At 39.2% G+C, this 17,655-nt stretch overlaps 1 protein-coding gene across 1 annotated transcript in view; it reads right to left on the reverse strand.

The window, feature by feature from the left end:
• COG5 (component of oligomeric golgi complex 5) overlaps positions 1-17,655 on the reverse strand; it is a 585,636-nt gene that overhangs the window by 219,067 nt on the left and 348,914 nt on the right. The window contains 3 exon segments of the mRNA XM_029617284.1: positions 3,153-3,230; positions 3,317-3,429; positions 10,459-10,624. Of these exon segments, the coding sequence (XP_029473144.1) occupies positions 3,153-3,230; positions 3,317-3,429; positions 10,459-10,624 (357 nt within the window).

A 17,655-nucleotide genomic window follows, 5' to 3' on the forward strand; every position in this document is an offset into this window, starting at 1 on the left:
CCAAGGCTACTAATTCGTCCAGCGAGTCAGGTGTTTCGCGAGCAGACAGCTCGTCTTTTAAACGGGTATCTAGGCCTCTGCAAAAGAGTGTCTTAAGGCATTTGGGGTCCCAGCAAAGTTCTGCCACAAGAGTTTTGAACTCGATGGCAAATTCTGCCAATTATCTGCTGCCTTGCTTCAATTCCACCAAAGCAGAACCAGCTACAGCAGTACGAGCAGGGTCGTTGAAAACAGATTTAAACAAGTCCATAAATCGTTCTATGTCCTGCCAAATGGGGTCCTTGTGCTCCCCACAAGGTAGATGCCCAAGACAAGGCCCTACCATCCAGGTATGAAAGGATGTAGGTGGTCTTGGAAAGAGCCGTTGGAAATAAAAATGGCTGTAAGGCAAAGTGCATGCAGCACTGGTTTAAGAAGCCCCGGGCCTTCTGAATTTCACTGGAAAAGCGGATAGGAGCTGCCAGTGGTACAGCAGTTTTTAAAGTTACCTCCTGTAACTGACCTTCTTGGTTGGAAGCTGTGCCTTAAATCTTCTGTGTGTGTAGCTGATGAAATGCTGAAGTAAGTTTCTCCAAGGCGTCTTGCTGCTCCACGATACGCTGGGCCAGGCCCGGTATGGCCTGCAAAGCACTGAGTTATGCCGGATCCATGGAGTTAGCAATCTGTTGGTGTTTGAGGTAGTTGTGGGTGGATCCTTGGGCCGGTGGCAGATGGCCATGCCCCCGGGGGAATATCCCGAGAGGGACCACCGGTCAGGCTCAGAGTATGGAGACAGACACACACTAGTTCTTTTATTAAACAGAATATTGAACCACCAGAGGTGGCAGTAGTGAGCTGGAAGTGCCCGGCAGGGCTGTAGTCCCTCAGGTACTAGAACAGCGATCCTGGATAACTGTGCTGTAGAGAAACTGAATATAGTGAGTAGGCAGAGTATGCAGAGTTCAGGAACAGAACCTTGATGGTAACACTCACACAATATTCTCTAGAAGTAGTCCAGGTGTTGGAATGAGTTAGGCCCTCGAGGAGCGAGTACCTGGTTCCAGGGAAAGCTCTGAGAGAGAGATGGTAACTCACTGGTGTAGTAGGCAGCGATGACTTCCAGGCAGAATAAGTATTCAGCAACCAGTCTGGGAACATGGGCCCTCAAAGAGCGAGTACCGATTCCAGACTGTGACCTGAAAAATAAAGAGAGAGCGAGGCCCCCGAGGAGCGGGTACCCCTGGTAAGTCCGAGGAGGCAGAGTAGCATAGAACGAATCCTTGCTAACTCTATTAGTTAGTGATTTCTAAGACCTTATATATCCGGTACTGAAGACGTCATCTCAGCGGGACACTCCTGAGGTTCGCGCCATTGCTGGTACATCAGTCGGGGCCGCACCGCGCGTGCGCCCTTAGGCCCTTGTGAAACATGGCAAATTGCAGCGTCGAGCCGCTCCGGGGATGCCGGAGGAAGACGGCAGAATAATGCCGCGGCAGCCAACCTTCCACTTGAGCAAGAGGGAGTCGCCAAGGAGGTGAGGAGGGTGGAGTGGAAACGTCGAGCAGCGACGGTCACAACATACTGATTGGCATGGTAGCTGGATCTTGAGATGATCTGGAGCTGCCTAATTTTCTTGTTATCGAAAGGATAGATAATGGTGTCTGCCACATTCCTGCAGAAATCTATAAACTGGAACTGCTACTACTTGGTGTCTGAATATATTTAAGAAGATTAAACAGAGCTTCTCTAGGGTCAATTTCTTGTTGAATATTGAAAGGTATTTTTCTTGCCATTTTCTGAACAAAAGCTGAATATGACATATCTTCAGGAAGCAATGTACTCCTGGGATGCTGAGGTGAAGGATCAGATGGAAAACCTGTGGATTAATCCTCATCGAGTTATGAAAGAAAGAATCATATGATCATTCTGACCCCTACCAAGACTTTTCAGACAATATCAAAGGAGGTTCTTCTAATATTGACCTGTCCTTGGAAAAGGTTGATTTCATGAGTTTGAGAATGGATATAACATTTCGACCATTTTATTTCTAATCTGATAAGAAGGGGCAGTGGAAGGCAGACACTGTGTCTAAAATGGAAGACATCTCTTCCAATGGCTGAGGAGACAGCAATTTTAGCATATTCAAAAAATACTTTTCACAATTCCAACCACATTTTCTCTACAAAGGAATGATGATTTTTTTTTTTTGTAACTGCTGTTTTGGAGTCATCAGATTCTGGTATTAGGACTGGCAAAAGTAATAACATCTTTTACATTAAAGATGATGCTTGATGTGAAATATTCTGTTTATCTGCCAAAATGATTTTTGGCACAGACAGACCTGCCATTACCTTGCTAGTGGACGGCACTGAGATACTGTCTGAGCTGAAAAGAGATTCTGCCTACTGTGATGTTACCTGCTTTGACCTGTTTCCTTTATTCTGAGCCAGCGATGATCCTTTGCGCTTTTCTGCATGGCGCCCATGTCCTTCTGTGCTGAAGGGAGCACTTTGTCTCTCTTTTTTTGAGTGTGTGCACCAAGTGTTTGTTGACTCATGGCACTGAACATGAGAAAACTCTGACTTTTTCAGTTTAGGAAAAGGTTCTTCAGCTTTTGAAAGTTTCCTCTTGTTTTCGGAGGTTGATGGATGATGTGATTCCTTGAAATCCTTGAGAGTGAGACTTCTATATCTTCTGGACCTAAGAGACATATGGTCACCAGCAGCACAGTGTGGTATAGCATGAGAAGGTCCTAAACACCTTATGCAGCAACCACGACTGGCAGGGAAAGACATCTTTTTTCATAAAAAAAAAAAAAAAAAAAAAAGAGAGAGAGAAGAAAAGAAAAGACACTGGAAGAAAAGACTTTGTTTTTAGGGAGACTCACGAAAAGAAAAAGAAAAAAATCATACCGAGTGGCTTGAGGAGACTGCAAAAATGTAACTGTTCACATGAATGGATAAAAAGACTGAGGAGACTTGTGCAGTGGAAGACTATGCAAACAGGCCCAAGCATGGTCAGAGAAAGCTCTTTTGTCCTGGGCACCATTAGGATGATGCCACCCATTTGTGTGACTGACATTATCCTGCTTATCCAGGGAGAATAAACAAACAAAAAATAAAATTCTAAATGTGGCACATTGTGAACTTTTCCAATAAAGTAGGTAATTTTACCTTAGCTATTTCATCAATGAAACAGACATGTGAAACGGGGTCTCGCTTTTTTGTCAATACCTTTTGAAGATGTTGCACCTAAAAGAAAGATTTATCTTTTTAGTTATGGCTTTGCATTTTTAACTTTGTCTATATGCTCATCTAGAAAGAAAGAATAATTGTACCTGCACACAAGATGCACAAATCTGATCCATGAGTTTCTCCATGTTTGTCCAAAGAGCTGCACGGAAAGCAGCAGTGTTTCCTGGGGTGGGCATGGCAGCTCGTCCAGGTCCACCTAGAAATATTTTGAGGGAAACCAAGTCATTATAAGAATGCTAATACTGGAAATTAGTACTGTAAAATATGTTACAAATATAATTAGGCCTTCAATTTATAAAGCATATAAAAATATATATTCACTTTTCCTAATTCATAGCTTACTATATCATAAGGAAATATTTAAAATATGTCAAGCAGAACTCTTATTAGTCTGATTACTGGGATTTCATTGGTTTCCCATATTACACCCGTACTGAAGACTCTTCACTGGCTGGTTTGCTGGCATATTAAATTCAAAATCATCACATTAGTCTTTAAATCCATCAATGGCTTACTACCACAATGCCTTCCAGTACTCCAGCAGTTATCAACCAACTCTCCCACTACAGTCTTCTTGACATCTTCTTATCATACCCTCTTCACAAAGCTATCCGTTTGAAGGAATCATGGGAACAGATGTTCCGGGTTATCGGTCCTACCCTTTGGAACAAGTTTCCAGAATATTTAAAATAGGTAAAGGATTATCTACATTTCAGAAAAATTCTGGAGGGTTATTTATTTTCCACTGCATGTAGGGTACCAATGAACAATGAAACTGCTGCTTCAGCATCCTGAGGAGTTAAGCAGAGCAGTTTGGACCTAAGGTATGACAACTTTCACAGGTGTAGATTTATATGCTGGTTTTGTTGTTATTGTATGTTATTTTATTTGTTTGCATACTGTGTATGTTTTGCTGTAGATCAGCAGACTATGTTTCTATATAAATAAATAAATAATCCATAGACAGTTAAGTTAATCAGTCACATAAGTCAGTGGTGATATCTAATAGTGTCAACATGGAGCATGTCTTAGTAAGTTGTCTAAAAGCCTAGAAGACTCTACTTTATATGAGGAGGCCCCTCACTGCTATGTGGGGCCCCCCTCAGTCCTACCTAAAAGTTTAAGAAGCCAACTCCAAAAAGGAGAGGGAGAAGTAAAAGTTGGTCTAATCTTCCTGCTGCCCATGAAAAACAACCACTACAGAGAAACAACAGGATAAATGAGCCATATAAGTAGGAATCCCTAGCTATGGGTTGTCTCACAAATAAAAAAGGATGAAAAAAATAATGGCAGAACAACAATTTTTTAATTTTATTAATTTTAAAAATTTGTATTCTGCGCATATCCAGTGTTCAAGGTGGGGAACACCACCACTCAGATAAAACCAACATAAATTAAAACAGTTAACATGGCTAACATTCATGTGTCATTTGCTCATTTGACAGTTTTCTAATATTTATCTTAGTTCTACCCCCGTGTTCCTAGTTCTACTTAACCCCTGTTCTATGTAATGCTTTTTGCAATGTTCTGTTTCACTGTAAACCGATATGATATGTAATTTTCCACATGAATGTCGGTATATAAAAGTTCAAAATAAATAAATAAATGTGTTACAATAAAAATCCTAGCTCTTAATACCCAAAACCATCATAGAAATAATGCCCTGGATACCTCCTTATGGACTATAATAAATCCTAAACTCTTTAATGTGCCCATCTAATCTATCTATTAAAGTTCAGGAATAAAAGCCTCCTGAGATAGGAATGTCTTTAATGCTTTTCTAAAGGGCTGAGTGTCCTCAAGTATTTATAGAGAATCTGGGAGACATAAGAACATGCCATACTGGGTCAGACCAAGGGTCCATCAAGCCCAACATCCTGTTTCCAACAGTGGCCAATCCAGGCCATAAGAACCTGGCAAGTACCCAAAAACTAAGTCTATCCCATGCTACTGTTGCTAATAAAAAAAACAGGGCCTGTGATAGAAAAGGCTTTTTTGCGAGACTCCACTAGACAAGCAGAGTGGGTAGATGGTATTTCCAACAACCCTTGCTGCACAAATCTAACAGCACATGATGGTCTGTATATATGGAGCATATTAGAGGCCCAGGGAAAAATGGTTAAGTTCAAAAGTTTATAGATTAGCATTACCATTTTGTACTTAATCCACCACTGGATTGGTAGCCAGTGGAGAGAACTAAGTATAGGAGTAATGTTCATGAACAGCTATACATATCAAAATTTGTACAGCGGAATTGTGTACAATTTGAAGTGCACAGAGAACAGTTGCTAGTAAACCAAGAAATACAGAATTACAATAATCAAGACTTGTAAGTATAGGGGCCTCTAACAGTACAAAAATAATATTTTTATGGGGTACCATCTTTTTAAAACAAAAAATTGAAGACAATCTGAAATAATAAAAATGGATCCTAAGCCAGGATGGTGTTAGATCCTACCCTCAAGGAAAACAAGGAGTGCAGCCTGACCAAATCTACTATCACATTGGCAGTAAGTGTCCAGAAAACAGTAGGAAATAAATATTTGGACAAAAGTCCATGTTGCAGCCTTGCAATTTCCCTCACTACAATCTGATGCTGTCATGGTTCTGAAATGTCCTTCTAGAATTAGACCATCTTGGAAATAAAAAAGGAGATGCAATCTGCTATTCAATTAGAAAGGGTACATTTGGTTACAACAAATCCAGGTCTACTTGGGTCAAACGAAACAAAAAGTTGGATGAGCCTTCTATGGATTTTGCTCAGCTCCAGGTAGAAAGCAATGGCTCTTTTGCAATACATAATATGTGCAGGGTCTGTTCACCTTTGTGAGCCTGGGGTCTGGAAAAAATGTTGGAATGACAATTGACTAGCTAAGGTTATTAAACATAATCTTAGGCAGGAACTTGAAAGAATATGCATACAAAAAAATGTTCAGTTCTGTTCCATCATTCAGTTCATCCTTTTCTATTTATTGGCATTTTTTTTCAGTTTGGTTTATTTGTTTTTGGAATTTATGCATATAAATGCCATTTTATGCATACAAAATTTAATTTTGTGTGTCAATTGTATTTATGTGCATAAAAAATGTACATGCATAAACTCTGAAAACAAACACAAATGAATGCTTATCCCTAGGAATTTAGGATGAATTTGCAGCCCCACCCTATTATGATAAAATTTTACTTAAGTTGAATAAGCCATTAGTGTTTGGAGCTCACTGATTCTGCAGGCATAAAAAATATGACCTTCCAAGTTAGGCACCTGAGCTTGCAGAAGTTCAAAGGCTCAAGAGGAGCTAGGAGCTGGGTAAGTACGATATTGAGGGTCCATGACATTGCAGGTGGCTTAGTAGAAGGGCTTTCATCGAAGCATGGCCCGCATGAATCAAATTAAAGGTTGTACATGGAGATAGGGTTCTCTTCACCAACTGCACCGAGGAGAACCCTAGCAGTGTTAGTTTTGAGACCAGACTCTGACAGATGTAGAAGATATTCAAACAGTCTTTGGATAGAGCAAAAGAAGAGCTCTACGGTCTTGCCCTTACACCAGATAGTAAACCTCCTTCATTTACACCCATAAGAATTTTTTATTCAAAAATGTGGGTAATAAATCCAAACAATAAATAATAAGATCTTCTGGTGGATTCCTTCTTAGAAGGCAGGATATGAGATACCTCACTGGAGAAATCAAATGAATCATTTTGCTCTTAACATCCAGGCTCAGTGATGCAGAAACTGGATGCTAGAATGAAACGGCATTCCTTGATCAGAGCTGGAGAATTCCCTACCCAGATTGCTTTCCTGATGGATAACTCCTGAAGAAGCAGAAACTAAATTTGTCTTGATCAAAAAGAAGCTATGAGGATATAGTTCCTTTGTCTCTTTTGAGTTTTATTAAAGTTTTTGCAACAAATGGTATCAGAGAATATCAATACAGAATACCTGTCCTCTAATGAACGCAGAAAGCATCTGACAGTAGTGTAACCTCTGATCTCCTCCTGGAAAAGGAACTTTGGTCTGTTTAGAGAAGCTGGTAAGAAATCTCAAGTGTACCCTACTCAAGAAAGATTTTATTCACTATCTGATCCAGAAACCACTTGTGGGGTCTAAGGTCTGTTTATTCATGTTTATGCTTATGATGCAAGCTCCTTTGTATGGCATGTCCAGAATAAATGAAATATAAAAATATTTTAGATAATAAAAATTGAGCTTGTCTGCCAGGATGTGGCTCTTAGGGTTAGCTCATTTTGAACCTGCATAGACCATCTATCGGTTACTATATATATATATGGTGTATTTATTTATTTATGAACTTTTAATATACCGACATTCGTAGTCACATCACGCCGGTTTACAATTAACTCAAAGAAAGGAAAATTACATTTAATGGGGGGTGGGGCGAGGGGAGCAGGCAAGAAAAGGGGAGAAGAGAAGGGCTGGGAATGAGAGGGACTAAGAGTAAAGAACTGAAACGAAGTAAAGAGGAGAGAGTGGAGAGAGACCAAAATAGCTACAGAAACTTACTATATTTACTTCATTGGGAGAGTACATAAAGTAACTGGGCTAGCTATATACATAAATATATTGTAAGATGAGTTCTGCGAGGCAGGGTGGGCCTTGTCTAGGTTTGGTTAGTATCTGGGTAGGCCTGTTTGAAAAGCCATGTCTTGATGCCTTTTTTAAAATTGCGTAAGGATGGTTCTAGACGGAGATCAGTGGGAAGGGAGTTCCAGAGGGAGGGGCCAGCAATGGAGAAGACTCTTTCTCTAGTGAGGGTAAGGTGTGCAGTTTTGAGGGATGGGGTGTGAAGGGTGCCTGAAAGGGAGGTTCTGGTGGGGTGGTTAGAGGATCGGAAACGTGGTAGTTCTTCGAGCCAGGGAGGGTTGTCTTTGTAAAGCGTGTTATGTAGGATGGTGAAAGTTTTGTATTGAAAGCGGAAAGGGATGGGAAGCCAGTGCAGATCCTTTAGAATGGGGGTGATGTAGTCCCTTTTGCGGGTGTTGGTTATGATTCTCGCCATTGAGTTCTGCAGTATTTGCAAGGGTTTAATAGTTAATGACGGGAGGCCTAAAAGAAGGGAATTGCAGTAGTCCAGTTTAGATAGAATGGTCGTTTGCAGAACTAGGCGGAAGTCCTGGGTGTGGAGGAGGGGCTTAAGTTTTTTTAAGGACGTGGAGTTTGTAGAAGCCCCCCTTTATTAGAGACTTAATGTGGGGTTTGAAGTTTAGGCATTGATATAGTGAGACCCTAGGTCTCTTACGGAGTGCAATGGGGTAAGGGCTGAGGCAGAGTTATGAGGGGTGGATAGAGATGTGTGTTCCGGTTGCTTAAAGATTTATTTATTTATTTATTTATGAGGATGATTTCGGTTTTAGATGCGTTTAGTGCAAGGTGGAGGTTAGATAGTAGAGAATTGATAGAAACAAGGCAAGATTCCCAGAATTGCAGGGATTCCATGAGGGTTATACATATATATATATATATATATATATATATGAGGGTTATATATATATATGAGGGTTATATATATATATATATATATATATATAAATCTATATCTATATATATATATATATGAGTATATATATATATATATGATTCCATGAGGTTTATATATATATGAGTAAAGAACAACATGGCTGCATCTAAAAGAAAATGACTATTTACATGACATCAAGATTAAGATAAGTTCTCCTTTATAATTATTCAGGTTGAAAGAACTATCGATGATACACCAGGTGATTCATTAGAATGGATATTTACATGATTTTATGATCTGCAGCAGAGTTCTTTAAAAAAAAAAAACAAAAAATAATAAATATAAATATTTTTTGAAAAGATAGAAATAATTTAGATGGTTGGAGGTTTTTTTTAAGACCAATGATTGATATAACCTCTTGAATACCGAAGTGTTCCATGGAGAACAGGTATCGAGGCTCTGAGGTCTTTTTCCTCCTTTTGAATGACATCCAGTTTAACTATATTTATTCAAAATGATATAGATATCCATGTGACGTTTTTCTTCTTTTTGGATTTTAGAATCCTATAACCTGACAGTTTCCCAACACTGGGAGAATGATCCTGTTCGTTCAGATAGAACATTGCCTGACTGTCTGCATAAGAAAAGATTTTTGGCCATGTAATCTCTGAAAGCCTTTAGAGAGTTTATTTATAACCACTTTTAGTACTAGGAATATACTGACTTTCCTAAACAGACCAGGGGACCAGAGTCTGAATTCCCCAACACATCCCATTTTGGAGATTCTGTCGTTAATATAATTTGGTGAGAAGGATTTTGAAAGGGCAATCCCTTGGTCATAATAGCATGGAAAAGCCACCAAAACAGGGATTCTCTCATGAGACAGATGTAGTTCTTTAGTCTATAAGTGGCTAGATTCCACTGAGACTTCAGAGCCATTGGGCTTGTCTCCTATGGAGACATATCATGTGAGTAACATGAATTGTTGAACTCATATGATCCAACATTATCAACATGTCCCAAGCCAATGTCCGCTGATTCTGGAGGACTCCCTATAACATAAGACCCTTTTGGCAGCGAGACAGGCTTTTGCCTGAGTTGAGTCCAGCAAAGGTCTAATGAAATCCAATTGTAGTGATAAGTTTAAGTTGGATTTAGGGTAATTTATAATGAAACCTAGCAACTCCCGCATCTGAATGATAGTGTGCATGATCATTCATCCCTGTCTGAGATGTGCTCTTTATCAGCCATTTATCTAAATAAAGAATAAAGACTCTTATTTACTTTTTAATTATTATACTGAATTCCATTCTAGTTAAGCCAGAGCCTATCCAAGTAGGTTCCTCCTTCCTCCAAAAGGTCCCCAGTTGCTAATGAATCTAAAGGCTTTTTTCTGCACCACTGACTCATGCACACATTGAGAATCCAGGGCTCAGCATTTCTCTGGGGTCCTTCGCAAGGAAGGAAAGCATTTCTGAGAATGCTATGCTGGTGGTTCTGAATTTCAATTGCCTACCAGGAAGTCTACATTTGATCTCAAGAACCTCTCTCTTGCATCTTCCCTTGTCATTGGTACCCATATGTTCCACAACAGCCAGCTACTCCCCAGCATGCTCTAAAATCCTAACTTAGGTCTTCCAAATGGTATCACAATACATGTATGCAAAACCACTGACTTGATCAAATAAATAATACACCTTCAAAACCTATTGTATATATTTGTAAGGGAGAAATATTCATCTATACCTCTTATGACTGTCTGTGAAGGCTGAGTCAAAACCTTGATGTCCAATGCATTGTTGATATTTTCTTCTAGAGATGAACTATACCCATCCACTACATTTGTAATAGTAACTTTCAGAATCCCAAGATTATAGAAAACCTGAAGTGCTGTTCCAACTTGAGTAGGATTCTAGACAAATTAAAGAGGAACAATTGGTTAAACAACACACTCTATTTTTTTCATGGAAAAGAACTACTTTAGTGTATGTATTTCTCAGAGTACTAAATGCTTAATTTTCTACAATGTCACCATTAAATCATTTATATGTAACCATATCAGACTGCTCAAGAAAGTGGCATGCAAAACATCACTACCTGCACTCAATGATAAGGTTGCTTTAAGAGGCACTTCGTACTACATCCTCTTTGTTCTAAGAGATTCTAAGGCTGTAGTAATTTACATAAACTCCATGGGCAGCTGGCCTATCAGAATTGAAATTTCAACTCTTAAAGGAGTGAATTTTCAAAGGAGTTACATGTGCACATAAGAACATAAGATATGCCATATTGGATCAGACCAAAGGTCCATCAAGCCCAGATTCCTGTTTCCAACAGTGGTCAATCCAAGTCACAAGTACCTGACAAGTATCCAAACATTAGATAAATCACAATCTACTATTGTTTATTAATTACCATAATAGCAGTTTATGGATTTTTACTTTGGGAACTTATCTAAACCTTTTTTAAACCCAGTTATACTAACTGCTGTAAAAGTAGCATATATCGCAATAATTTTAAAAAGCCATTTTATGTACTTAAATCCTTTTGAAAATTACCTCCATAGTGTTTAATACACTCTTGTTTCTATAATGCTACTTTTCAGTAATTTAAACATAACACACTTAAAACTATGCATATATATAATAAATCAGCTGCTTATCTCAAAGGAGGAGATCTCGTCCTATAGTTAGAGCAGTAGACTACAAGTCAAGTGATGATCTAGGAATCATGAGTTCAAATCTTGCATGTTCTGACTGATTTTGTGACCAGAAGCAAGCCACTTAATTTCCCTGGTGTCTACAAAAATCAGTGTACTACAAATATAGAAGTGTACACATAGGTGCAAGCTCTCTGGGTACAGTGGGTGCTTGAGTACACCCCAATATTAAGGTGACTCTGTCACTATGCCAGGTAGGAATATTGATTTTGGCACTCCTAATCGTTTTGAACATAGTAAGAATTTATTGACAGTTGCTGGTTAAACTGTACTCATGAATTCCTCTATAAAAGACGGGTTAGTAATTCATAGGCAGATGGAAATGTTGGAAAATCAAAATCGGAGTAGAAATCTAAGGTTATTGAATTTTCCTGAAACCAGATTGCTATCTGCCATTGAATTACTTAAAACATATTTTACTGAAGTGCTATCTATTACAACAATTGATGAGGCAGGTATATCTAAGCTTTATTATATTTCAAAGTCTAGAGTAAGGGCACAAGAGGGTCAAGAAGATATGGATCTTGTCCAACATTCCCCTAATTTGACTTCATTCTTGGAAGCCTCTACAGATGATATTTCACAAAGGTCAACTTTATTAGTAACCTTCTGTAGAGAGAGGGATAAGAATCAGGTTTTACAAAAATACTTTGAAAATAAAGATTATAATTTTTGTGGACAACGGATCCAAATTTTCCCTGATGTAGCCAGAGCAACTCAAATTAGGCATAAACAATTTTTTACTTTAAAATCTAGAGTGTTAGCCCTTGGGGCTACATTCTATTTAAAATTTCCCTGTAAGTGCTCTATGATATATCAGAATAATAAATTTATCTTTCAAGATCCTTCCCACTTAGAGTCCTTCTTAGCGGACAAAGAATTAGGTTGAGTAATGTAACTGCAATAAATGTTATACTCTCCTTATCTGTAAGGTGTAATTACAGATTTACTATGATATTATTATTTTGTTTAATGAAACCTCCCGTAATATGGACTAAATATTACTGCTTTTTGTTCGTATGATAACATGTATTACTTGGTATGGTGTAATGTTGTAAAACAGAGTATTTTCTTGTGTTTTTTTACAATGTTAAATTGTTTAAAAAAACCTAATAAAATATAAATAAATAAAAAACAAAACTGTACTCATGAATAAGCCTTTGATGCTATAATTCTTCCTTTATTATTTTAACCTATCATAGATACTTCTAGAATTGCGGAAAAATGCATTTCTGCCACTTGCATCTTGTCCTTCACAATCTCACTTTACTTAGATTATAAACAAATTGAGGAGGAGACCAGTGACTCTCTAAACATATTTGTATTCCTTATATAATTTTGTATACTTGGTGCATTTTGTCTCATATCATCTCATACACTGATACAAGACTGAGGAGACACTCTAACTAATGATAACTTCAAAGCTTATTTTAAAACTAAGGTTGCATAAACATATTTTTCCCTTCAATATATTCTGGGTAATAAATCTAAAACAGACCACTTACTTTCCAAGGCATATCCTACACTTTGCCGATATTTCTTTTAGGTTGTATGTTTGCCCTCTAAATCATGATCAGCTCCACTGCAGGCAAAGTTCTTGCAACCAGGACATTGATGCATATTTAATGCCCTTAATGATGCCATTGTGCACAAGGGGCATTGCTTCCAGACAGAGAAGCAGTTATTCCTATCAAGGGTAGTACCACAGAGGAACCCTTTATATCACATTATTTTCAGTTTTATAGATTATTTCCTTTCTAGGCATACAGTCCAATTGTCTATTGCAATATTTTGATGTCCATTTATTTCAATTACTGTGTACACAAAAAAATATACATTTCATCTAAACTCTCCCAACATTTATGTAAGCCTCCTTCAGGTTTATGCAGTGACATTGAAAACAGAGATGGCAACCTTCCTGCCCATATTTCTCTGCTTTTGAAACATTACAGTCTTTGTCAAAAGAAGCATTAGAAAATTATCAAATATGCCCTTGAAAGCTAAAATGAAAGGGACTTTATTTTTTTTTTATACTTTTTAAACATTCCCCTTTAAATAAACTAGAAAGAGATATTTTACTTAACTAAAAATTAAATAACAGAGCTTTCTATAGAGCTACTAACTGAGACAGTCTTTTAGAGGTCAGATGGTTACACATGAGCCAGGAGGTTCACATAGCAGTTACTGGGTTAGGAAAATCACTCGGCTTCAGCACATACCTCTGAGATTCTAGGGTCTGTTTCCGTGTGAGGACATGGAATGTAATCCCATCTGACATGACAACATTCCATGGCTCTTGATTTATTTTAAACAGGACGCAATTATTTATATTTGCTAAAGTTGCTAAATATCTTTCTGTCAGATTGTGTCCAAAGCCCTAAATTTAGATGAATCGAGCCCAATGTTGTTTAAATCTTTCCAGTTGTTAATTATTTCAGCCTCCAAATAATTCAACCCAGTCAAACTACACCACTTAAAGCAAACATACGAATACACAGGGAATACGTTTAAAAACTACCCACATTTGTACAGAGTCTGTGGTACTTTTTACCCAGGGATTTTTACACTAATTTTCGAAGTGAAAGTATGTATGCACGTTCCCTTTGAAAATGATCCCAGAAAAACTATCTGCACAGATGTGCGCATACTAACTTCTGCTAATAGTTTTTCCGAGAAAAATGTCATGCATGCTTTTTAAAACTTCAAAAGCATGCATGTAAGTGCAAACCCCTCCCCAGCCCCACCTCCCCCTACTATGGGTAAAGTATGCAAAAAGAGACCCTACACACTTACTTATTTGCACATATAGGGCAGGCAATTTCCTAAAAGCTCATCTCTGTGAGTAAAGCACAGCTTTACCCATAGAAATGGCTTGAAATTACTCTCCAAAAGGATTGTTCCAGATTTTTTCTACAGACAAAACCTGTGGTTTTATTAGAAGTAAAACTTGTCAGACATATCTGATCAATTTCTTTGGGTGACCAGAGAGTTGGCTCAAGGGAGAGGGCTAGACATAGTGTACTTGAATTTCAGCAAGGCCTGTGGTACGGTTCCGCACAGAAGACTAAATTGTGTGTCCTTGGTATGGATCCTAGAGTGACTGACTGGGTTAGAAACTGGCTGCGTGGGAGGTGACAAAGGGTAGTAGTAAATGGAGTTTTCTCTGAGGAGGGAGGGGGTTTTACTAGCCATGTGCTTCAGGGATTGGTCCTTGGACTAGGTTCTTTCAACATTTTTGTGAGTCACATAACAAAAGTGTTGTTGGTAAAAGGTTTGTCTTTTTGCCGATTATACCAAAATCTGCAACAGAGTGGAAGCCAGGAAGGAGTAGAAAACATGAGGAGGGATCTAGCGTGACGGCTCCAGTCAAACGCTTTTCATTCTCCAAAACATCTGTAGTTAACTCAACAGTTCCTTCTCTTTGCAGTCTGGCTTCAGACCCGCTCTTGATATGTTACTGACACATGGGGTTAGTGAGTCAGCTCCAGTTGGTTTATTTTTAAGAAAAAGTTTGAAACATAAACTCATAGGGGTAGATTTTCAGACGAGCGCGAATAGCCTACTTTTGTTTGCGCTCCAGGCGCAAACAAAAGTACGCTGGATTTTAGTAGATACGCGCGTAGTCGCGCGTATCGGCTAAAATCCTGGATCGGCACGCGCAAGGCTATCGATTTCGTATAGCCTGCGCGCGCCGAGCCGCGCAGCCTACCCCCGTTCCCTCCTAGGCCGCTCCGAAATCGGAGCGGCCTAGAAGGGAACTTTCCTTTGCCCTCCCCTCACCTTCCCCTCCCTTCCCCTACCTAACCCACCCGCCCGGCCCTGTCTAAACCCCCATCCTACCTTTGTCGGGGGATTTACGCCTCCCGGAGGGAGGCGTAAATCCCCGCGCGCGAGCGGGACTCCTGCGCGCCGGGCCGCGACCTGGGGGCGGGTACGGAGGGCGCGGCCACGCCCCGGACCGCCCCGGGCCGTAGCCACGCCCCCGTACCCGCCCCCAAAACGCTGCCGACACGCCCCCGCAACGCCGCACACTCCGGCCCCGCCCCCCGACACGCCTCCCGACACGCCCACTCCGAAAACCCCGGGACTTACGCGAGTCCCGGGGTTCTGCGCGCGCCGGTGAGCCTATGTAAAATAGGCTCACCGGCGCGCAGGGCCCTGCTCGCGTAAATCCGCCCGGTTTTGGGCGGATTTACGCGAGCAGGGCTCTGAAAATCCGCCCCATAGAGTGTGGGTCCTACAAACAATGTATGGGTATTGCTAGATATGTGGTTACAATTGAAAAGAAAAAAATTTTGACCAGTGAAACCTACTGTTTTTGTGAGTGTCCAATATAAATATTTGCCATTCGGGGCCATTGTGGCTCCCATATCTGTCCCCTTATTTGTAAAGCGAACTCCCCACTAAACATGAAAATATTATTTTCAAAGCAAGTGTCATTAAATCTATCAGAACAGATGCAGGAATGTGTTTGGGGGTCCCACCTTGATGTAAGATTGTGGTAATAATCTGAATATATATATAACTGTAGCAATCTCCCACATCATCGTATTTTTGCAGGAAGTATCTCTAGATCTAATAGGATGTATTTTGGTGACCACTGATATTGAATCCCTGTACATGAGCATTTCTCAGGATAAAGTTACTCAGATTATTACCACAATCTTAGATCAACGAGGGACTGACAAACACGTTTCATGCTGATGCTACTGCCAGCAGTGAGGATTTTAAATTGCAAACTCAGGTTATGGCCAGCCAATTTATTTAACGTGCCTATCCTACCACAGTGGTAAAATCAGCTTATGAGTGAGCTCTTTATGCTAACTGGGATCTTTTGCTTCAACTCACTATCCATCCAGAGAATGAACGAGCAGTATGCATTTTACTTTTTTCAGATGGTGCTTTGTTGGTCAAGCATTCTATTAAGAAACTTTGGCATGTACTTTCTTTGAAGTGTTTCGTATACCTCCAATGTTTACTTTTCAAAGAGCTAAGAATCTGCAAGATCATATTGTACGATCAGAATATCTGGAAGCACCCTGTGGAGGAGATCGCTGGATTGGGTCATGGACCATGTTGGTATTGTTCAGTCTGTGATGGGGACATTGTTTCCTTTCTCTGCAGACAGACTCATACCTTACCTTTTTCCAGTACATGTGAGATTACTGCTTCTATGTAGCATAATCCACAGGGACCTTTAATGTGCCTGTGGATTATGTTACATAGGGAAAACTACATGATCTGTATGTGTGCAAATGATTGAATACAAGAGTTGCATTTGCCATAATAAAATGGAGGCACCACTTGTGTCTCCTTGAATTTTGTGATAGCAAGCTTTCTCTGAGTGATTTTCTCAGTGATTAAAAAAACTCCTATTTTTTACCCGAGGGAGTGATGTGAATCGTTGGTTAATATAACATGAACAACAATGGATCTTCAAATCACATACTATTGCCCCTGATGGCCTTAACAATGAGCTGGACTGGACTGGGTTTTTATATTTGTCTCTTGACTGGTATTTCAGTCATCTATCACTTTGAATTTTGATATAGAACTTTGTGATTGATCCTTTTATTTTTCTTAGATTTGATTTGCTGTATTTTATTAATGTTTTTTCCAGTGAGTGCATTCTATATAATCTTAGAGAGTTCTCTTTTTTTTCTAGGTGTCATTACATAGTGGAAGACATCTCTACATCTGAAATATGATTGTTTGGAGCTTGTGACATTTGTTAAAGAAATTATGTTATAAGAGACACACCCCTGAAGCAGACAATAATAGTGTTTGCTATAATGCTGGCATCAGGACCTTTCATCATCCTGTTAAGACTTTTTGGATGTCCCTTAATGAACGGGTCAGTGTTTCTATGCATATTACTTTTGAATTTTGAAAAATGATTTGACTTGGACATTTTAAATTATTTTTTGAATAAAGAAGATAGACTGTTTCAGGTGTATGATTATATCAGATATGCACTTTATATGACACCTATTGATATAGATTTATTATTTTGCACGTTCACTACAACAAAAAAGAGATAAAGATTCTGATAACATTTCATAAGTATTTAAGAATTCTATACATAGATTATGATAGGCTACCCGAGAAAGATAGCACTAGCTGAACTAGACGGCATATAGTATATTAAACCGGTCAATGGTAATTTTACTTTAGTGGTCATAAACTATAAGATCGCAGAAAGAGGAAGACATGCTATAATATTT

Source organism: Rhinatrema bivittatum, chromosome 9 (assembly GCF_901001135.1).
Source record: "Rhinatrema bivittatum chromosome 9, aRhiBiv1.1, whole genome shotgun sequence".
In the NCBI taxonomy this organism is placed as follows: domain Eukaryota; kingdom Metazoa; phylum Chordata; class Amphibia; order Gymnophiona; family Rhinatrematidae; genus Rhinatrema; species Rhinatrema bivittatum.